Below are 21,710 nucleotides of genomic sequence, written 5' to 3'. Positions count from 1 at the left end.
ATAAATAAGGAGCAGCGCATTCCAGGCTGCTGAGATGGGTGCCAACACCGCAGGAGACTGACCCCCGCGATGGGATCTTGGGGGGGTCATGGGGGTCTGACACCTCCCTGCCACCCACCACCAGCCCAAAGGTGGCTGAAAGCCTGGAGCCGTCCCCGTCCCCTCGGGGTACAGATGTCCCCAGTAAGCAGCTGCCAGCCCCGCGCCCTGCAGCAGGGTGGGGAGCAAGGGTGCAGAGGAGCTGGGTCGTGGCCTGGGCATCGCCCTGGTGGGGTCCTGGGGAGCGGGGCACCGCACCTGGCTGGGACACAGCCCCCATGCAGGGCCGGCTGCCAAGTGAGGAGCAGAGCCCGCACCCTGCTCAGCGCTGAGATATTCCTGCCTGCCACAGCCGTGGGCAGGTCCCATGTGGGCACAGCCCCAGTGCCATGCTCACCGTGGGCTCCTCTGCCTTCGGTGCCTGGCTGGGGCCGAACCTGCCTGTCCTCAAGCACTCGGGTCCCCGCTGGCGGGTCCTGCTAGGTGCTGCCAGCGCCAGCCCATGGGGACGGAGCCGTGTTTGCTCTCTTATCTCCATGCAGGGCAAGGCATGAGCACGGGCTGGCACCGCTCGACCGGGGCTGGGAGGTGCCGCGGTGCGGGCAGGCACACTCTCCCAGGGTGGCTGGAGACCACTGGCTGTCCCCATCCCCTCCTTGTGTCACCGCTGGACCCTGAGGGAACATGCTCAGCCCAGACCAAGCACTGAACTCAGCTGGACACGGCCGTGGTAAAATTGCAAATTGTATTTCCAGTCCATGCTGGGGAACCCCAGTCCGTCTGTCCCAGGCGTGGGCAGCACAGCCTACGGCACAGCCCTGCTCTGCCCGCAGAGCCCCTCCGGTCCCCAGCCCCATGCCAGGGACGTGCCCCCGGTGCAGGAAGGGCCCCTGCTCCATCCGCCCCTTGGCTGCTGCAGTGATGGGTCACCCCATGCCTGGCGGGATGTAGGTGATGCCCAGCTCTGGGCTCCCCTCCCTCAGCTGCCCACTCCAGCTCCTCCGCTGCCTCACCCGATCCAGGCTCACTGGCAGCGCCGGGGCATCCCGGGCACCTGGGTTCACAGGTTTGCTCCCAGGCTGGCATCACCACCCAGCACCAGCCCCAGGGGCCCAGCAGGAGCAGGGCTCCTCTCCCCATGCATGGCCCAGCCTGGAGGCACAAACCCAGCGCTATTTGTCGAGGATGAGGAAGAGCAGCACCATCAGGACGATGGGAAGGAAGATGAGGAGCAGGCTGAGCATCTCAGCCGCCAGCAGCAGTGCCAGCACCAGGAGGTAGCAGCAGCGGCAGCGGCGCTCCAGCCGCCCCAGCCCGCGGATGAAGCAGGGCGGGTAGCGGACGCAGGGCAGGCACCCAAACATGCGGCTGGTGTGGAAGCGCACCTGGAAGCGATGCTCAAGGGCACCAGCAAGGCCTGGGCGCCGGGGCGGCAGGGCCGGGGGCCGGGGAGTAGCCAGGGCATCGGAGGAGCCAGGTTGGGCATGCAGCAGGAGCAGCTCCTCTTGCAGCTTGCAGATCTCCCACTCCAGCATGGGCGTCTTCTGGCGGCAGATGGGGCAGCGGACACGGCCGAACTCGGCGCCAGCGGCAGTGTCCATGATGGCGTGCAGGCAGGCACGGCACAGCCCGTGGTTGCAGTTGAGCAGGGCCGGTTTGTGCCGCTGGTCATCATAGGGCTCCGTGCAGATGGGGCACTCGTCCTCGCTGCCTGCCGGCACGTGGCACGGCTCTGCTGCCGCCTCGCTGCTCAACGTCTCCTCTTCCTCACCGGAGAGGCTCAGGAAGGAGCTGGAGGCACTTTCCAGGCTGGGTGACCCCCACCGTGGCGCTGGGCTCTCCCCACGGGGCAGGATGGGGCTGATGGCGGCGGCAGCGGGAGGGTCCTGTCCCGCAGGCAGGGCGGCACCATGGGCAGGCGGCTCGTCATGCCCGGGCAGGAGTGGCTCGGTTGTGTCCTCCGCTGTCGGCGGGTTCCAGCGTCCCCAGTCAGCGGCAGGCGTCTCTCCACAGAGCCGGGGCGGCTCCCCAGGGTCCCCCAACCCCGCAGTCTCGCTCTCACCCTGCTGCTCAGCACAGCCCTCCCCACCGGCTGCCTGCACCGGCTGAGGGCCAGGCTCTGCCTCCTCGCCTGCTGCCGGCTCCATGGGGGCAGCTGCTCCGCGGCTGCCCCTCTTACCCACCGCCCCCTGAGTCCCCTCGGGGCTGGGTGCGGGACGTGGGTGCTGCTCCAGGGCAGGAGGTGCCCTTCAGCACGGCTGCTGGAAGGGTTTAAAGGCAGCAGCATCCACAGAGTCCCGTCATCCCTCCAGCACGGTTTGGGGCCCCCTCCCAGGCCGACAGGTCAGGAGCCCCGAAAATGGGGCGCATCCCCATCACCCTCACCGATAGGCCACCCCAAGAGGGGCATTGCTGTGAGCATCCAGCAGCCACTTCCTCCTCCTCCTCCTCTTCCTCCTTCTCTTCCCCCTCCCCAGTGTCAACGAAGTACTGACCCGCCACGGTCCAGAGGAGAGGGCGACGAGCTGGGTGCTGCCAGGCTCTGCCCGCTGCACCGGCAAGGGGTGCAGGCGTGGCAGGCACCCGTGCAGGCAGCTGCTGCCTGCTGTGGGCCAGGCAGGGCTGGGGCCGAGCCTGGCTCTAACCAGTCTGGTTTGTCAGCTTCTGGAAGCGGCTCAAATGCAGGCAGCCCGGGGCAGGCAGCCATGCCCGCGCCAATCAGCTCCCGCGGGAGCCGGGGAGGAGCTGGGCCCACGGCCGCCTCTTCCCCTTGCCCAGCAAAAATGGAGCCACTTCTACGGCCAGCACTCGTCACATCGCTGCCCGTGGGCCATGGCAGCATGGGCCCTGCTCTGCTCCCAGTTCCGCCCCAATACGGCCCCCCAGCTCATTCCTGTCCCCTGGGTCCATCCCTGCATGGGGCCACCTCGCCTTGCCATGTCCCATAAGCCGCTTGCAGGGCTTGGAAGGAAGAGCACAGCCTGGATAGTGCCCCGTGCAAGGGGACGGTGTCACCGGCATGATAACTGCCATGCAGCAGCTCCGTGCTGGCCCCCCAGCTGTCCCCAAGGCACGGGGACACCCAGCACAGCCTGGGTCTGCAAGCGCAACAGCTCCTCGCAGCAAGGCAGCGCTGGCAAAGCAGTGGGGTGGGGAGACCCAGTGCCGTAGCTCGAGCAATGCCCCGGGGTGCCGCTCGCCCGTGCAGGACCCCATAATTTGGCGTGTGGGAGGGTGGCTGGGTCACAGGCGTGGTGTGGCACCGCTGTCCCTTCCTGTCCCAGTCTGCTCCCAGGGACTGTCCCCGGCTGATTCATGCCCTGGGCCTTAATTGCTATTTACACAGTGGCACCGAGTTCACTGAACTGGGGGAGAAAGGTGGTGGCACTGGCACTACTGGGCCACCAGCAGGGCCAGGAGGACACACGGACCCGAGGCTGCCAGGGAAAGGGCTGGAGGCTGCTGGCTTGCCCGGCCCCGGCTGGAAGTGGCTCCCAGGATGGGGTGGAAGACAGGTCCAGCAGACCAGGCGCTCAGGGAATGGGATAACTCGATGGGAACTGGCACTCAGACCTTGGCATCAAGCAGGCTCAGGAAAACGAACCGGCAGCAGAGACAGAGGGATGGAAGCTTCCTCCTGCGCCCATCCCTGCTGGCCTCAGCCACTGGAGACAGGGGGAACAGGTCTGTCAAGGCAGCCTCCTGCAGCAAGCGCTGCTGCCGCTGACTAATGCCAGGGTGGAGAGGCTCCCATGCAACAGCTCACTTCCTCTAGGTCCTACCACAAACAATGGCAGCTGCCAGCGCCGTAGCTCTAGCAATGCCATAGCTCTAGCAATGCCGTAGCTCTAGCAATGCCCGCGGGTGCTGCTCACCCGGCACGGGGACCCCAGGAGCTGGAGCACACAGGGTGGCAGCTCGGTCCCACGCAGGAGCCAGCCAGCAGCATCCCACCAGAGACTTCTCGCCTCCGCTCCGGCAGGGTGTGGGCACAGGGAGCCAGGCTTTACCCACGCCAAACCCACACCCGCAGGAGATGGGTTCCCCTTGCCCACCGCAGCTCTGCTGCCATCAGGGAAGGGCTGGTTGGGTAAATCCAGCCCCTTCACCAGGCCCCTGTCCTGGCTGGGATAATCTCAGCCCAAGAATGATGCCAGAGGTGATCATTTTGCTGGCTCCTTTATTCAGAGTTTGCGGGGAAGGGGGAGGCAGGGAGCCAGGCTTACGACCAGGTTTCAGACTGAAAGCGCTGGGACCGTTCCAGGGCTGCTAAATGCTCCTCTGCTTCGGAGGGCGACAGGCCACCTTCCAGCTGCAACACCGACTGCAGGGCTTCGGCCACCGCCGCTGGCATCTGCTTGGCATTCCTGGAAGAGAGAGTAGGCAGCACGATGGAGGCCGAGGAGGAAAACGGGGGGCGTATCTGCATCCCTGGTGCTGCGGCAAGGCGGCCCATCAGCGGGGCAGCGGTCCCTGCGGCCGAACCCATCGCCCTCGGCACCCAGCGCGGGCTGCCGCTGCGCCAGGGCAGTGGGAACCTGCCTCACCCTGCCTGGCACGGCATAAATGACAGGCTTCGAGAGGCAGCTCGTACCACTCCCTAGAGAGCAGCGCCGTTATCTACGCAGGGCTTTTCAGCGCTGGCATTTGCAGGCAAAGACAAGGCCTCGGTACCCAGTCCCCGGCAAAGGAGCGTTGCAGCTCGGTAGCCTTAACCCCGGCCTCCGCATTGCTCCATTTCCCATCACCCTCGTTAGAGGGACATGGGGAACATGCACGAGTCATAATTTATCGGCAGGAGGGTGGGAAACTGTCCTTTCATCTCAGGGGAAACACTCGATGGAAGACATGTCTGATCCTGAGCTGGGTAAGACGACCGCTGCGAAGGAGCAGCCGCTTCAGTCCATCCGCTGCCTCCTTTCAAGAAACCTGGAATGATCGTTTTGATGGTGACATTTGTAACCAAAGCCCGTTCAAACCTCAAAACAAGAGAAATGGTGAAGAAAACACGAGTCGCTGTGTACAAAATACCCGAACAGGATTCAACACTTCCAAGTGCAATTATTTCTTATGGGAAATAAGAAATTCAGACTTTTTCCTGGAGAGAGTTTCGTTTGATGAACTGACTGCGCGACAAAAAAAACATCTAATAAAAAATTTCCCAGGCTGCTCCAATTGGCACAAGCATCTGGCAATGTCCTTGCTGTTTCCCAAGAACAAGGCAGAATTCTGACTTGCATTTGAAGCTGATTAGCATCCCAAAATACACAGAAAGGAGGTCTTCTTTTTTTGGAAGAGTCATATTGTTTCTGAGTCAGGCACTGATATGCAAGTGCAAGATAATGTAGCTGGGCTTATGATGGAAAAGATGTCAAGTATCTATTTTTTGCAGAAAAAGAGAGACATTTTCAACCTTTTTGCCCCTGGGCGAGATAAGCCAGGCACAATCAGAGAGAAGATACAGCCCCGGCTCCCCGGACCTTGCCCCAGCCGACAAGGGCCGGGGAAGGCAGAGACACCGTGCCACATGGCCCAGGGCCGCTGCTCAGGGACGCGCAGCCCAGGATTCACTTTCCCCATCTTTCTCCTAGTGTGGGTGAAGCTGTGAATGCTATTTTTAGGAGAAAAAAAGGCCACTTTCAGGCTAGTCCACCTGCACCTTCCTGTTTGGCACCCCACTGGCACTTCACGGCAGATGTCTGGGGGCCAAGGCGGAGCGCCGTGATCCTAGGAGTCTTTACACCTTACACTTTACCTCCTTCAGGAGGGGTGGGAAAGTGCCCGCTGCAAATGGGACAGTCACCACTCGTGCCAGGAGGATGAGGCTCTCAGATCCCACCTGCCCGATCGGGGCTGAAGGCCACTCTGTGCCAGGGACAAAGACCCCAGCGAGATGGGTCTCGGAGCAACCCCGATGTCCAAAACAGCATCCCCACGACCACTCCAAAATCCTGCAACGGCAGGAGCTGTGCAAGCCATGCTCTTTCCAAGACGTTGAGGAAGAGGAATCTTTTTTGGCAGCCCCCAGGGTGTCTCCCATCAGCACCAGAAATTAGCAAAGCAGATGGAAGCGGGAGAGGACAGAGCCATGGGCACACTGCAGATGGGCACCCAATGGTCTTGGCATTTGGGCTGGGGAGGGAGGCACAACCCCAAGTCCTAAGTGCAACTTCATGGAGGAGAGCAAACCCGAACGCCAGATCTGTGGGTAGGAATCACTGGTTTGGTGTAAGGGCCCCAGGAAGCCCCACGATGCAGGGAGGCACGCCAGACCACGCGGCAGTGACAGGGCGGTGGGCGGCCTGGCCTCCGCTTCCTGGGCAGTAAACAAAAATCTCCTTCTCCCAGGAATGCAGCGAGGCCAGTCTCACCCTGCAAGGCACCGGGGAAGTTCCTGCTCTCGTGCGGGACAGGCAGGAAAGAGCCTCCTGCAATTGCTGCTCATGTCGACAGCAAGGCACAGCTTTGCACAGTGCTTTCCAGGTCACGGGGTGCACGACGAACACCATCGCCAGCCTCTCGCCAGCTCAAGGAGCCCAAAGCATTTCACAACCCTCGCCCCAGGCAGCGGGTGAGCGGCCTCCTTCCTGCCATACAGGCAGCGACAAGGGCAGGCAGGTTAAGGGCTCTGCCCAGGAAAACAGCCACAGAGCCAGGAACAGAGCTGCAGATGCGCTGCCTCCAAAGGCCAGACCCCACTTTCTGGCCAAGTGGTTGAGATTTCCCGTCAGCCCAAGGTAACCACTTGGTGAATTACTGTGCTGTCAAAGGAGGCAGGCTGCGGTGCAACATGGCTCATCCCTGCCCCGGGAAGGCAGTTTTGGATGCAAAGAGCCAGCTGGGATGTGAAGAGGGTCCCAAAAGCTGTTGCTGAGGAGCCCCAGCACCGGTGGAGCTCTGGTATATTGTGTTTTAAAAGCCTCCCGCCCACCCAAGCAGCCACAGGAACCGTACAAGCCTTCTTGTCTGGTTTCACTGAGCCCCGCTGGAGGAGAGGGGTGCGAAGAGAGGCTGGGGCTCTCCCATGTATGGATCTGCCGTGGGTCGGAGGCCAGGCTGCCCGCTGGCAGGTGACACCAGTCACAGGCACTGGCAGTTGGAGGGACAGGCACATGGGGTCAGCTGGAGCAGCTTTACCATGGTGCCAGCTCTGCCCCTCCTAACCGGAGCACAGGGCAGGTGAGAAATGGCCCTCTCAGCCCAGGGCTTGTGGAGCAGGACATATGGAGAGGAGGAACAAGCTGGTCCCTCTGCAGCGGTCACTGCAGCCCCCAGAGGCCTGCTGGGGTGCAGGGTGTGCTCGCTCTGGAGGCTGAGCCAAGGCAATGCCTCCAGGGAGGCGGAGACGGAGCGGCGTGCAGCCCCGCTTCCCCAGTCCCTGCGCGGAGACCTCTCACTCACCCAGCCAGGTAGATATGAGCGCTCCCGCTGCTCAGCAGCTCCCACACCAGCCTTCGGTTCTCCTGGATGCGGTGCTGAACATAAACCTTCTCCTCCTGCAGGGAAACATGGTGCTGAGCCCATCAGCCCCGGCAGCAGCCCCAGCCCCTCGGGACTGTGCTCAGGGGCCGTCTGCAAGAGCTCGGGGCAGCACAGGGAGAAGCAGTTAAATCAGCTCTCACACAGGGAAGGGAATCCCCACACCTCGTGTCAGTGCGCTGGGACGGGCTGGTGGGAGATGGGTGCAGCAGAAGGAGCTTCTGTGGGCAACACGCCCCAGGACAAATTTCTGGCATCGAAATTGTATCGTGGCCCTGAACCTGTGCCCACGGGTTTAAAGTTGGGCTCCAACCCAGCAGTCACTGAGGGTGGTGCTGTCTGGTCTTCGCTCACCCTCACATCGTATTGTCAAAATGCATCAACCGATGCGGGTCTCGTTTGCGTCGATGGCCACTCAAATGTGCTTTATGGACTTATATAGAGATGTGGTATTTATATTCATTGTACTGACTGTTAATAAACTGATTTTTTCTTTTATGGCAGCAGGGTCCAAACTGCTTCGGAGAGAGAAGAGAGGCCTATGGCAACGGGAGCTTGTGTCGAGGGTTGACCCAGTAGATCTAGGGTATAGTATGTAGGGATATATGGGACTCGGATCATGACGCATCGCATCCAAATTTTTCCATCAATGACATTTGATTACTGGCCTTTGCCTAGGTGGACAGGCCACCTCTACTTAACCCGGAAAAGGAACATGTATAATTTTATATATGTTCGATAAATAGCCCCTCCAAATCCTTTGGCTGCCCCCTGCCTGCCTGAGCTCTGGTGAAGAGCCAGGGCCATGAGCTGGGGAGGCCCCGTGAGGCTCCCCTCCTGCCCTCTCCTCTCCCAGCACGGGCAGAGGAGGCTCGGTGGCCCCCCTGTCCCAGGGCTGCTGCAGGGCAGAGACCCTTCCCCGTGCCCTGGCTGCCGGTCCCAGCCCTGTCACCTGCTGGAGGCCTGAAGCAGCTCAGAAGGGCAGGAAACTTGGAGAGACAGCCTCAGTCCCGCTCCCTGCCCCTCCACTGCGCTTAGAGACTGGATACGACCGGCTTTTGGCACAGTACAGCCCAACCAAGGAGAGTTCCCAAAGGGTTAATCCACAAGACTTCACACATCCAAGCAACTGCCTACGGCCCTGGCTCCTGCCCAAGATGAACACCATTGCCAACGTGCCTGAATTCACTGCCGGCCCAGACGGCTCCTCCGTGACAAAGGTGACACTGTGATGGAGGCCAGGCCCTCTGCCGCGTGTCCCACCACGCCGGGCTCTGCACAGCGGCGAGCTGCGCCGCGGGCGCAGCCTCCTCCCCACGTCCTCCTCCCTCCCGTCCAGTCCCAAAGGCAACAAGGCTCTGGCTGCGTTTCAGGCTCCCTGTGCACTGCAGTCCGGAGGTGTGCGTGGGAACAACCCCAAGCAGCAACCAGCCCCGGCTGTCACAAGGGCTGGTCCCAGCGCAGTCAGCAGGTCCCACACAGCCCCACTGGTTGCATTGCACTGGAGAGTCAGGTCACCCTCGGGCACAGCCCCACTGCTCCGACCCAGCCGCCGGCGATGCAGGAGGTAAGCAAGCCCGTCACAAGCACCAACACAGCCAGCCAGTAGCTCAGCTTCAGCATCATTAACATTAATCAGCTAAGTGCTGACAGAGGCTCTGCCGTCGAGGCTGGGGCTCCCAGCAGGTCATTTAAGGACCTGCAGCTACCTGGAAACCAGAGCACCCCAGCAACAAACTCGGGTCACGACGTCTCAGCTAAACCCCAGGGCATCCTGCTGAGAATTAGCGACAGCCGCATTAGGCTGGGATCAATCAGTCTGCACCACGGGACAGACACGATGTGACAGAAGGTCACTGCAAAGGGGACCTTACAGAGAGAAGAGGGAAATCCTGCTAGGCTATGGAGCATCCCAGCTCCTGCCGGCTCTTTGAAAACAAACTTTTTGACGAGTTAACGGCTGTAGTATCTCCCAGAGCCGCAGGTACAACGGCCCAATGCAGCACATCCTACCTGGCTACGCTCCCCCTCGCCTCCCTGTGCAGCACAGCAAGGACTCGGCGGCAGAAGACCCTCGTGACAAACTGCTTTGCCCCACGGAGCAGGCAGAGAAGGGAGGCCGGGAAGCACACTCCAATGCGAGTCCCATCCCTCCAGAGTCTGCGAGGGCAGGAGGCGGCTCTGGGCCGCTCTCCAGATTTGGGGAGCAGCAGGCCCCCCCTTCACTGTGTGAGCCATCAGGAAAAAGGCAGACTGGTCATCCAATAAACGTCTGCAGCGCTGCTCCTGCTCATCAAAGACTTGGAAAGCCTTCACAGAGGCATTCAACTCATGCCTTACAAGTGACTGGATAAAAGATGCTGGCTTCATGTCAATGCACGCGCACAGCCAGGAGGAAAGGACTGGTGCAGCTGAGCTACCTAGAAATACCCATTCTCACTGACCCTTTTTATCAGATCTCTATTTCAGAGGCGGGCTGAGCTTTCAGTGCCACCAAGGGACAGGGCAAGGCAGTGAAACAGAGTCCCAGCTCAAAGAGCCTCTCCAGCGACATAAAAAGCCCTGCAGCCCAGAGAGGGGCTGAGAGCTGCCCACCAAAGACACTGCCTGGGAAATAAGGGAGCAAAGTGAGGGGCTGAGTTGTGGGGGTGCTCGTACCTCTGGGAAGCTTTCTCCTGCATGGCCGAGGCTCGGGGAGCACTGGCATGTCGGCACCACGAGCTGGGGCAGGAGGCCAAGCTCCTCAGCTTCAGCCAGCAGAGGGACATGGTGGGGAGGGCACCACTCAACCAAGAAAGGTTATTGCCTGATGACCCCTCCGAGAGGCTTGGGAGCCTTTTATCACTCACGTGGCCCAGCAAACAAAGCTGGCTAACGCCTTATCTGCTCCGGCACTTGCTGGCCCTGTCCCAGCAACCCTTCTAGCTCAACCCAGCCAGACATGTCCTGGCTGGGCAGCAGCACTGCGCTGCTGGTGGGGATCCCAGCCAGCACCCAGGCAGTGCAGGGGAGCGAGGCGACCGCTGCGTCACCCCACCAGGCCCTTTGCAGGCCGTGCCAACATGTACAGGGGCCACAAACGCTGGCAGATTCCCATTAGTGCTGCCCGAGATGCTTCTGTATCCACCCTCCTCCTCTGGCAACTAACCTGGTCCCTGGAGAAGGCAGTGAAGAGTTTCAGGAAGCCCTTCGTCACCAGCTCTTCCCACTCCGCCTGGCAGTAGAAGTCCTTGGATTTCTGGCGGCAGCCGAAGAACAAGCAGTTCCCTGCAGAGAGCAGACCAGAAGGGCTGCGCTGGGTGGACCAAATGCCCTGAGAACGCTGGGGGCCATTGGCGCCCATGGGACCTGCAGCAGAGCCCCAGGGCTCTCACCTCTTTGCCAGGTCTGGCTGACAGCCCTGGCCTGGAAGAGCCAGGAGGACTCAGGAACCGTGTGACCATTAAGCCAGGTGGCTTGTGGCAACCAGAGGCCCCTGTGTGCTGGGAAAGCAGGAGGCAGGGGGCAGGCAGGGCAAGAAGAGCCCTCCAGGGCTGCCTGTTCCCCTCCAGCAGCCTCAGCTTCCTGCTGAGACCCACAGCTGAGCCAGGGGAATGAGGATGGGACAAGGGCAGAGGCACAACTCCTTGTGCGGCAGAAGATGGGTTCAACGACCCATCTCCACTCAGAGAGCCAAGAAAGAGCCTCTGCAGAGCCCTGCCGTGACCCAAGGAGCAGCCTTGCAGCACAGCCTGTGAATAACCACACAGCTTGCACACACCAGGCTCTGGTCCACACTGCCCCAGAGCCCAGCTTGCTCCCACTCAAACACAGCAAAGCCTGGGCCTGTCTAAACCCTTGGGAGCCCCCAGTCCCTCCTTCCCATATGCTGAACACAGACCTGCCTGCAGCAAGGGGCATCCTGAGTCCCTCCCAGGACCATCCCTCACCTCTACGTCCTTGTGCCACCCGCTCCTGTATCGCTGCTCGGAAAGGTGCCACCCCTGTGCCAGGGCCAATCATGATCACAGGGGTGTCAGGGGCAGCTGGGAACTTCAGTCCGCCTTTCTTCACCCAAAGCGGCACCCGGACATCACCTGCAAAACACACGCCAACTAGCATCACCTCACCACCACTGCACCTATGACACCCTGCGGAGGGCGAGCCAGGCACCCACATCTTCCAGGATGCTTTGAAGATATGGACAGCACCTGGCTTACCACCACCCTGGCACCAAGGCACCCCTGGTGCTGCGGGCACACTATGCATGTATGAAAAGCTGTCTCAGCACTGTCTCTGCAAGCACCTGAGGGAACCCCAGAGCAAGGCAAGAGCCCCACAGCACACAGGCTGTGGGACAGCCTTCTCCTCACACAGCTGGTGCCAGGGAAGACAGCAGTGGAGGTGAGCAGAGATCTCAACCTGGCTGTTGAGTAAGGGAGCGCCAAGCTTACCTCCTCTGGGAGCCAGAGGAGGGGTGAAGATCCCCATCTAGGTACTCAGAGAAGACCCATTCTTGCCCTGGATTCATACAGCATCTACCATCCTGCAGCAGGGAGACCCCATGAGCTTGTCCCATTTGCTTGGGGACCCAGCTAGAGGGGTTTTGTGGTTAGAGCAGATGAGCAGCACATACAGGCTTCACAGGACAGGATGGACATACTCAAAGGAAGGACCATTCTTCCCTGAGCTGGTACTGTGGGGCTTGAGGTGTCCAGCAGACAGAGCACTACCAGCTCCAGGATGCCAGGAGCAGCCCACAGTGGGACTGCGGGTTACACTGGCACTGGAAGCAGGAGGGTTAAGCAGCTGGGAGAAAACCAGGAGCTCAGGGTGCTTAGGGCAAGCTGGAGGAGCATGCCATGCTCTGAAGAGGATGGGAGCAGTGAGGAAGGGCAGCTACTGTGCGTTCAGCCCATCTGGCCAAGCCAGTGTGCTCCAGCTCCCTGTGGTGGTGGTGCTCCACCCAGGGTCCAGGCAGTTCCAGCACGTGGCCAGCATGCACACAGCTCCACCACAGTCCCGTGGGATCAGCGTTGTGTGCTGCGGCAAGCACACAGGGTCCTCACAGAATCCAAGCAATGTTACCTTGCTCTGGGTTGAGAGAAGCCAACCAGGTAGAGCAGAGACCACGACGGGGTTTGCTGAGCCGTGTCTTGTACCTCACTACTGCCATGAGGATCTGGATCCGGTCAGGGTGAGCCTGTGTCCAGACAGGAGCCATGAGAAACGAGAAGACACCCAGCATGGCTCTGCAGGAAGAGCCCAGCGCCTCCTCCAGGGACAGAGCCTGGGCCCAGCTCCTGCCAGGGCATCTGCAACACTCATCCTAGCCTGAAACGGCCGCTCAGACACAGGATGGAGCACACCCTTGCCCAAAACCTTTCCGCTGGGGAAGGGGGTTTTCCCAGAGAAGCACTGCTGCAGGAACGCTCTGCACAGCTGGCAATGGCGACAGAGACCGTCCAACCCAAGAGGCCCCCACAGAGGGCAAATGCCACCTGTGCTTGGGCTGACATCTGCCAAGCCACCCGGGCCAGGTCCCACTGCCACCTCCCGGCAGCAGCGGGAAGCAGCACTCGCCCTTCCCATGGCCACACCACCCAGGGAAGCTCCCAGTGGCACCACCTCCCACTGCTCCGGGTGACAAGGACACCAGACCTCTGCAGGGCGCTGGGCCAGCCCTGGCACTTGCAGCGCTGCAGGAGGGCGAGCGCCCTAATCCGGAGGCTGGCACAGCCCTGGGGTTTACATCCAGCGCGTTGGGCTGATCCAGGCTCACAGTGGAGCGGGAGTTTGGGCGGGATGTGGGTGCTCAGAGGGTCTGGGAATACAGTCTGGCCCTGCCAGACCCTCAGCTCAGAGCCTGACATGAGGCCAAAATGGGCTGAGCTCTTACCAGCATGGAGGAGGCGATGGAGAAGGCGCGGGGTCTGATGCGAGGGATGAGGTCCAGCAGGTATTCGGGTGGAATGGCACACGTGGTGTGAGGGAAATCCCAGAGGGCCTGCAAAGCCGAGGCGGGGTGAGACCTGGTACGCCCCAGAAGGCAGCCTGCCTGCTCCTCAGGGCGACAGAGGCTGTCCCACACTGCTGTGCCACGCTGCCCTCGACCAAAGGCACCACGCCGGGTACCTCTGAGCACCCACCGCCCACTCCCACTGCCCTCCCCTCACCCCAGGGCCCACCACAGAGCCCAGAAGGATTTGGAGCAGGTCTTAACCCCCAGTGGAAATCCAAGGACGCTTCAGAAAGTGGGTGAAGCAGATTAAATTCCCCAGCCAAGAAATTATGGCTGATCATCTGCCTGGGTGCTTTAGGCCATGGCACAGCCCTCACGGAGTGGGTCTGCCATGCTCCCCCAGCCCTACCTCGAGAGTGGTCCTGCGGGGCCGGTTGCAGTAGCTGTACAGCTCTTCCTGGCCCTGTGCAGAGCTGAACTCCTGCAGCTTCTCCCGCTCCAGCTCGTTTGTAGAGAAGTAGGACAAGAGTTCGAAGAAGGAGCGCCGTGGCACGCAGGAGATGTCCAGGTAGTGGGTGACCAGGTGCCGGATGGTGCAGGGCTGTGGCAACAGGGCAGGGAGGGATGCGCCTGCAAGGCAAGGCAGCGGGGAGAGCTCAGTGTTGGCACCGGAGCAGGACACCCGAGCACCGCCTGCCTGCTGCCCCCACAGCTCTGGCGCTCCCCAGGATGGGGCAGCAGTGTGAGCAACCCGACCAGGGTCCTGGGCTGGGGAGGCTGCAGGATCCTCCACGCTCTGGGCTGGGGGTGCAAAGACACAAGGCATGGGTGCAGCCTGGACGCTGCTGGGTCCCTCCCACACTGGCCCTAACGTGGGACCCGCAGGCACGGAGCGCTGGGAGGGAAGGAGAGCCTCTATGCTGCGAGACAGGCAGAGGTCCTGTATCCATCAGCTGCTCCCAACTCCCTATTTACTGTGCCTAAAGCAAAGGAAAAGCAGAGCTCCAGGTTGGGCCAGAGCTCAGGGGGCTGCCCCATCCCAGCAGGGAGGGAAAGGAGGAGCGGGCAGGACCTACCGGGCTCTGTGGGCTTCAGCACAAAGCGTCTGTCTGGGTCCAGGCGCAGAAGCTGGCAGAACTGTTGGACGTCTTCGGGGCAGTTCTGGGGCTGGATCATCACCACATCTCCTGCGCTGAACCTGTGGATGCAGCGGGACCTGCCGAGGGCAGCCACGGGGCAGGCCTGTGGGCACAGCACCGCCAGCCCGACCAGCACCTGCACCAGGGGAGAGGCCACAACTCAGCCAAATTTCCAGCGTCACTAACGTTATGCATCCTAACCTGACAAGGCAAAGAGAGCTAGTCCACGGGCAGGACCCACGCTGCCATACACCCCTGACTCTGTTACGGAGGGGGACAGCGCAGCAGGGACCATGTCCATGAGGCTGCAGCCTCAGGTATTACTGAAGAAGGGGAGTGGAAGAGGAAGGCAGGCTACAGGACACCCGATCCTGCACAGCAGAGCTTGGGGGAGTCAGGAAAACGCTCACGTGATCCCTGAGCCTGTGACATCGAACTCAATGAGCCGGACATCCTGGAAATGGGATTCGGCTGTGACCCGCTGATTGGACACCATCTGGGCAGGGAAGGGATGCAGCTCGGAGGGAACAGCCCTGGGTGCTGTCGGCTGGAGCAGGCCACCATCGGGGTGCGGGGAGTCCTCAGCCAGGTAGTGCAGGGTGTATTTTGGGGGCAGGCTGTGGGGAGAAGAGCAATGCAGTGCGGTTACATCTATGCCACAGCTCCTCTGCTGCCGTAGCACTCCAGGCTGGAGACCGGGAGAGGCCTGAAGTCTCCCACTGTATCCACCACCCATCGTCCCTGTCCCCTGGCACTGGCCCGTGGTAAGGGAACGCAATGCAGACTGCCGGGAGAAGGAGATCCCAAAGGCTCCAGAGCAGACAGAGGGAGGCTGGCTGGGCACACACGCTCGGCTGCTCTACCAAGGGCAGAGGCACATCAGGACAGCAAGAGGGGCAGAACCCTGCCGGGGATGCTGACCCACGCACCCAGGGGACGAGGGGATACCCCATCCAGAGATGGGCCACTGTGGCCAAAGTCCAAGGGATACTTGGGCCACCAGAGGCTGTTTGGGGAGGCTTCTTGGCCAAAGCAGGGCATATGTCCACCCTGGAGAACAGCCGAGGAAGCACCAGCCAGCTCCAGCAGTCCCTGCCTACCCTCTGCACTCACCATACATCTGGACTGATGATCTCAAGGCCAGGAGCGAAAGGATACAAGGCAAGGATCTTGTCCCATAAGGCCAGGAGCCATGGATCGACCACTGCATCTGGCCTGCAAGCAGAAAATTCAGGCTGCAGCAGAGCAGCAGCATCCCTCCAGGCTCAAGCGCTGCTACCCCGGTGCCCAGACAACGCTGGGCCGCCCCTGGGAAACCACCTCTGCTCCCCTTTCACTGCACGGACAGTTGCTCCATGCTGTTCCCTTCCAGCTTCAGGTCTGGAAACATGTCTCAGCCACTCTAAGCACTCCCTCACTCTCTGGGGCCAACCACTGACATCTGAACCAACCCCCGAGCACAACCAGTGGCAGCCACTGGCTCCCCGAGCCACGCGCAGCCTCTGCCCCGTGCGAGGAGAACAGCGGCACAGCTCAGGCTGCTGTAATGACTGCAGGCACGCGGCTGTGAGACACAGCTGTCCCCTCGTCCGAACAGGGCTGGAGCAGAGCCAGGAGACCTTGGCACATGCTAGGGGTCGTGGGACACCCTGGAGAAGCAAGCGACCCAGGTCCTGGCACAGGAGAGTTACAAGCAGAGACAAGCGCGTTCACAGAGCAGCAGGAGGCTGCTGGCCACGTCTGGGGCGCAGGAGCAGACCCCAGGTGGGAGCAGCACGCTGCTGTCCCCGAGGCCGGGGTAAAGCACACTCAGCCCTGCCGTCAGCCCGAGGACAAAATTGTAGTGCACCCCAGGGCTCCCCCCCGCCAGCCCTCCACTGGGCTCTTACCCCAAGTCATGCTGGTCGTCTCCCAGCGCCACTGGCAGCAGAGGGTTGCCCCCAAGCTGTAGCACCCGTTTGTGCAGCTTCTTTGCAACAAAATTAAACCTGAGCAGAGAATAACCGCAGCTGCAGAGGGCAGGGCTCCTCCAGCAGGACAGCAGGCACTGGCTACACGAGCCAGCACACGCTGCCAGGGCTGTGCCGGAGCAGCACGGGGGCAGGTCCAGCCAGAGCCAGCACACACGAACTGGCCCCGTGCCCTGCCCAGCCCATGCTCCATCCTGGGGCAGCTCGGAGAAGCGGCTGCCACTTGCTGGGCCACACAGCCTGTGCCCAGCTTCCCAGAAGGGACCTGGGGAGGTCCAGCTTCCCTTCAGGGCAGCTTGTACCCCAGGCAGAGAAACACCTCCTTCCCCCTCGCCCCTCACCGCCCCGTGGGGCTCAGGGACACTCCCGTCCCTCCCACTACAGCTCTTTCGGGCACATGGGAACAATCTTTTGGGAGAGAACTGGGACCAACGGGGCTGGTTGCCACCTAAAACTCTATGTTTCATGTCTCCTGTTGGCTTGGTCCACTGAAACTGCAGTGGCACAGGCTTTCCTGCGATTCAGAGAACTGCACGGCTGTAATAACTGACTGAAAAGTGATGTCTGACACACTGCAGCAAAGCATTTGCTTGAGGAGGCCGGGAGGAAAGAAACAGTCAGAAGCCCAGTTCCTGGGGGTTAGGAGGGACACGGGCTGGTAGGGCAAGGATTTTTAAGGCTGGTGGGAATTACATTTCATCTGAGCTGCTGCTCTAGAGTCAGGCTCTGTCTCCCCTTACCCCCTTCGTTCTCCAGCCACTCTGGTCTCGCCTGCAGCCAGAGCTGTGAGGAGCAGCTGTCGCAGGCAGGCACGGAGCCACGGAGCTGCTTACTTGGGATAGGAGGAGTCGCCAAGGCCCAGCACGGCGTAGTCCAGCTGGCAGAGGGAACCGGGCGGCAGGTTCTTCCGGAACAGAAACCGCCAGAACATCTACGAAGGACACGGCCAGGGAGTCATGCTGCTGCCAAGGAAGCCTGCCCTGCCTGCCTGTCCCTAGCTCCCCGCTCACCCATCCACGGGGTCCCTCCTGCTCTCTGCTGAGTCCCACCAGAGTGGGGAGCATGGCCTTCTGCAGAGGTGACCCCTGAAAGTAGCCACTGCTACTGCGTGCCAGGAGGACGACACTCTGTGAGCCCTCCACAAACCCGTGGCTCGTGCGATGGCGGGGCCCCTCTCAGCTGTTAAGCTGCTGAAACCTCACCAGCTCCCTGCCCGTGGCCCATCAGCAACCCGAGATGTGACTGGTGCTGCTCCAAAGCTCCCAAAACAACCATCACTCAAGCTGCTTCAAGAGAAATTTGGTCACTGGACCAGGAATATAAAACCAACGTGGACAGGAGCACGTCCTACCTTCATGTTGTCAGGTGGGTCACCCTGGCCGGTGGTTGCACACACAAATACCACCAACAGCTCATTGATGAGGTTGGCCTGTGGGTACAAACATGGAAAGGCGCATTCAGGTCAGCAGCCTACAAACACGTGTCCCGGCTGCCCCGACATGGCTGCTAACATCACACCGAGCCCACGGACAGACCACACTCGGAATAAAACCCGCAGCCCCGCGTGGCACGACCTCCTCTACAGGCACTGCAGCAGCACCTGCTGCCCACACACTGCCTGCAGCATCGGCTCCTTGGTGCTCCTCGCCCTGCAGGGTGCAGCTGAGCATCTGTCACCTAACACAAACTCCATCCCAAGAGTCACTGCTCAGTTTTCACACGTTTTCAGCTGAGTTAAGCACAAGCTGCCCTCAGGAAGGGCACAGAGCCAGGGTCTGGTGAAATACAGCAGGTCACAGCAAGGGTGGAGGATGCCCGAGTGCCAGAAATGAGGTTGGTGGAGATTGAGCAAGACCAGAAGTGCCTGGAGCACCACTCTGCGTCGCCACTCACCACGTCATAGCTGTCCAGCGCCTCCACTCTGCACTGGAAGTGCCGTCGCTTGGCTTCTCTGCCAATCCTCTCAGCTGTGTCCTGAGCCGTCCCAGTTTGGCTGCCAAAAAGAACAAGGAGTTTCCGTTCCGCCATCTGCAAGAGGCAAAACCAGAGAAATCACCAGGAGGCGAAGGGAGACGTGGAGAGGCAGAGCTGGACCTGCTCAGGGCTGGGCGTCACACCCACCCCCACGCAGGCTTCAAAGGAGTGCGGGCGGCTGGGGGTTGGGGTGACATTCATGGGGCTGACACTGCAAACAGCAAGCACAAGGACGGCTGAATGGTTTGGGGACAGCAGCGGGATTCAAGGCTCTCTTTCGGCTCTTGGGCAGCACCGAGGGAGCGACACCCCCTTCGCTGCAGCGTCCCCGTCCGCAGGAGCAGCGGCCACTCTACTGCGCCACTTGTCCCCGCTGCCAGGGCAGAGGGAGGGGGCTGGCTCGGGGGTCTAAAATCCACAGTCGGGCTCATTTTAACCGTCCTCATCGCCGCAGGCTCAGCACACCCCTGGGATCGGCTGTTCCCCACTGCCAGTTTTCCCGTACCCGCCTGCCCTGTGGATCCCCACCCGAGGGGAACCGGGGAAGGGCCCGGGAGCTCAGGGACAGAGAGGAGCGCGCCCAGCCACGCTCCGCTCCCACCTGCGCTCTCTCAGGCGGCAAGGCCCGGCGTGTCACCGGCCACCGCAGCCCGCAGGGAATCCCACCCGGCAGATGCCCCAGCTGCAAAGCACCCGTGGCCCCACGGGCAGCGCACTGCCTCCAGCATAACCAGGGAAATCCAGAATAACGGGGGGGGGGGGGGGGGGGGGGGGGGTGTAATCCAGAATGATGGGGGGCAGGGTGTCCAGAATTGGGGAGGGGGTGTCCAGAATTACTTTATTTTTTTTAATCCAGAATATTTAAAAAAAAAAAAATCCATAACTTAAAAAAAAAGCAGAATCCAGAATAACTTTTTTTTAAAAAAAAGGCAGAATAACTTTTAAAAAAATCCAGAATAACTTAAAAAAACCCATAACTTTTTTAAAAGAAAATCCACAAACTAAAAAAAAAAAAATCCAGAATAACTTAAAAAAACGTGGAATAACTAAATAAAACCCCAGAGTAAATAAAAAAAAAAAATCCAGAATAACTAAAAAGAAAAAAACTCGGAATAAGCAATCCAGCATACAGAAAAAGAAAATGCAGAATAACTAAAAACCACCCTAAATAAATAAATAAATAAATAAATAAACAAACACAGAATAACTTAAAAAATAACTAAAAAGAAAAAAACTTGGAATAACTAAAAAGAAAAAAAATCCGGAATAACAACAACAACAAAATTCCAGAATAACTAAAAAAAACCAATCAGCATAAATACAAAAAAATGCAGAATAACTAAAAAAAAAACATAACAACTAAAAATCCCCAGAATACCTTAAAAAAACCCAGAATAATTAAAAAAAAAAACCCAGAATAACTAAAACAAATCCTAAGGAGGGAACGCCCCTGGCCTCGCTGCGGGCCGATCGCTGCGGAGCGGGGCTGCGGCTGAGGGGCCGCTGCAGCCTCGCACCCGCGGGGGCCGGGGCCGGGGCCGGGGCCGGGGGTTGGGGCTGGGGCAAAGCCCCGTCCCCGAGCCCCAAGCCCCGGCCCCCGGTCGCGGCCCCGCCGCCGCCGCCGCCCCCGCCATGCACTCACCGGGCACCGTCCCCGCCCCGCCGCTTCCGCTTGCGTCACCAGGCGGTGACACCTCCCTCGGAACGTCATCAGCCTGCCCCGCCGCGGGGCAGTGCCGAGGCCTAGCGCGGCGTCGGCTGCGGCGCCGGGGCCGGGGGGAGTCGGGCCCGTCCCCCGCCGCCCCGGGCAGCGCCCATGTCCCCGCGGCGGTGGGGACGATGCTGTTCTCCCTGCGGGAGCTGGTGCAGTGGTTGGGCTTCGCCACCTTCGAGATCTTCCTGCACGGCCTGGCCCTGCTGGCCTTCACCGTGCTCCTCGTCCTGAAGGTGGACGGCGAGGCCTCGGCCATCTCCTGGTGGGTCGTCTTCGTCCCCTTCTTCGCCGCCGACGGGCTCAGCACCTACTTCACCACCATCGTCTCGGTGCGGCTCTTCCAGGACGGTGAGAAGCGCCTGGCCGTGCTGCGGCTCTTCTGGATCCTCACCATCCTCAGCCTCAAGTTCGTCTTCGAGATGCTGCTGTGCCAGAAGCTGGTGGAGCACACCCGGGAGCTCTGGTACGGGCTCATCATGTCACCCGTCTTCATCCTTCTCCAGCTGCTCATGATCCGAGCCTGCCGGGTGAACTGATGGCGAGGGAGCGGGCTGCGGATCGCTGCCCTCGCCCCGGCCGGGGACGTGCCTGGCTCACCGGAGAGCCCTGGACTCGTAGCGATGGCCGTCGGGCTTTTCCCCGTCTGTATTTCTGTACAGAGTGGTAGGTGGCAGGTTGCACCCGTGCTGCGTGAGCACGGCTCTGTAACTAAGCACGCTGCTGTGTTGTATAGCATCATACTTCTTCGAAAGATGGTTTCGTGCCACATTCTCATTTCAGTTCACTCAGCTCTTGGTGTTAAAGTATCCTGCCACGCAAGCACTGTTTGATATGCCCATTATTTTATTTTAAAATAAAAATGCATGGAAGGATTAGTTTTATTTATAAAATTCTTTTTCCTTAGAAAGCATTTGTACTTAAAACTGCTGCCTGGAGGACGGGAACGACCTGGAGGTTGGTTGGTTGCTGCAGATACCCTCGTACGCCCCAGACCGCCGCCAGCCAGAAGCGCCGCGGCTGCTGCCTCGCCTGCCCTGCCCGCGCTGGGGCCGGGCTTGTAACTGTGCGCTGGCTTCCACAGCAAAGCTGGTTTATGTCATCTGCCCTCTGGCTTCCCTGAGCGCTTCATGCCTTCACTGCGCTGGCAGGGTTTTACAGGGCCACGCTCTGCGCCAGAGCGAGCTGATGTGTGTGTGTTTGAACAGAAACGTGGGGTTTTTTCATTTGTATTTCAGACCCATTCCCTAAATACCGAGATAGGGGTGTTGGGAGGGCGAGGCACGGGGACAGGAGTATGCACGGCGGATGCTGGCTGTGAAGGTGGGGGGTCTCACTGGACCCTAGCTTTGGTGTGAAACACTGTCCTCAGACCCCCAGAAAGCGCGAGCAGTTCGGTGTTCCTCGGGGAAGTGCGGCTCAGCGTGTTAAATGCCAATGTCACGGGGAACTCCCAG

General features: G+C 60.4%; 3 protein-coding genes across 6 annotated transcripts; 1 reads left to right on the top strand and 2 right to left on the bottom strand.

Moving 5' to 3' along the window:
• Nucleotides 1-769: 769 nt before the first annotated feature.
• LOC148056195 (ring finger protein-like) lies at nucleotides 770-2,673 on the bottom strand. The gene has a single exon (XM_087753080.1). The coding sequence runs from the start codon at nucleotides 2,184-2,186 to the stop codon at nucleotides 1,212-1,214; it is 975 nt and encodes a 324-aa protein (XP_087609206.1). The 5' UTR covers nucleotides 2,187-2,673; the 3' UTR covers nucleotides 770-1,211.
• A 1,529-nt stretch (nucleotides 2,674-4,202) lies between these two features.
• NDOR1 (NADPH dependent diflavin oxidoreductase 1) lies at nucleotides 4,203-20,253 on the bottom strand. 4 transcript variants are annotated; one of them, XM_087753075.1, is made up of 15 exons: nucleotides 20,185-20,253; nucleotides 18,462-18,596; nucleotides 17,920-17,997; nucleotides 17,402-17,499; nucleotides 16,488-16,586; nucleotides 15,712-15,813; nucleotides 15,009-15,215; nucleotides 14,536-14,657; nucleotides 13,869-14,089; nucleotides 13,397-13,504; nucleotides 12,586-12,700; nucleotides 11,448-11,594; nucleotides 10,667-10,785; nucleotides 7,441-7,535; nucleotides 4,203-4,406 (listed from the first exon to the last, which is right to left on the bottom strand). In XM_087753075.1, exons 1-15 carry the CDS (start codon nucleotides 20,251-20,253, stop codon nucleotides 4,262-4,264), a joined length of 1,860 nt encoding a protein of 619 aa, XP_087609201.1. In that variant the 3' UTR covers nucleotides 4,203-4,261. The 4 variants fall into 4 exon arrangements, with proteins under 4 accessions (XP_087609201.1, XP_087609204.1, XP_087609203.1 ...); XM_087753078.1 differs by lacking the exon at nucleotides 20,185-20,253 and adding an exon at nucleotides 19,380-20,130; XM_087753077.1 differs by lacking the exon at nucleotides 20,185-20,253 and adding an exon at nucleotides 18,690-19,292.
• Nucleotides 20,254-20,380: 127 nt separating this feature from the next.
• TMEM203 (transmembrane protein 203) lies at nucleotides 20,381-21,131 on the top strand. The gene has a single exon (XM_009476143.2). The coding sequence runs from the start codon at nucleotides 20,382-20,384 to the stop codon at nucleotides 20,790-20,792; it is 411 nt and encodes a 136-aa protein (XP_009474418.1). The 5' UTR covers nucleotide 20,381; the 3' UTR covers nucleotides 20,793-21,131.
• The last annotated feature ends 579 nt before the right edge of the window (nucleotides 21,132-21,710 follow it).

This window comes from Nipponia nippon, unplaced genomic scaffold, assembly GCF_047370975.1.
Source record: "Nipponia nippon isolate SJK-2023a ecotype South Korea unplaced genomic scaffold, ASM4737097v1 scaffold_16, whole genome shotgun sequence".
Lineage (NCBI taxonomy): Eukaryota > Metazoa > Chordata > Aves > Pelecaniformes > Threskiornithidae > Nipponia > Nipponia nippon.
Note: the sequence above shows the minus strand (reverse complement) of the source record. Positions and strands in the feature narration are given on the sequence as shown.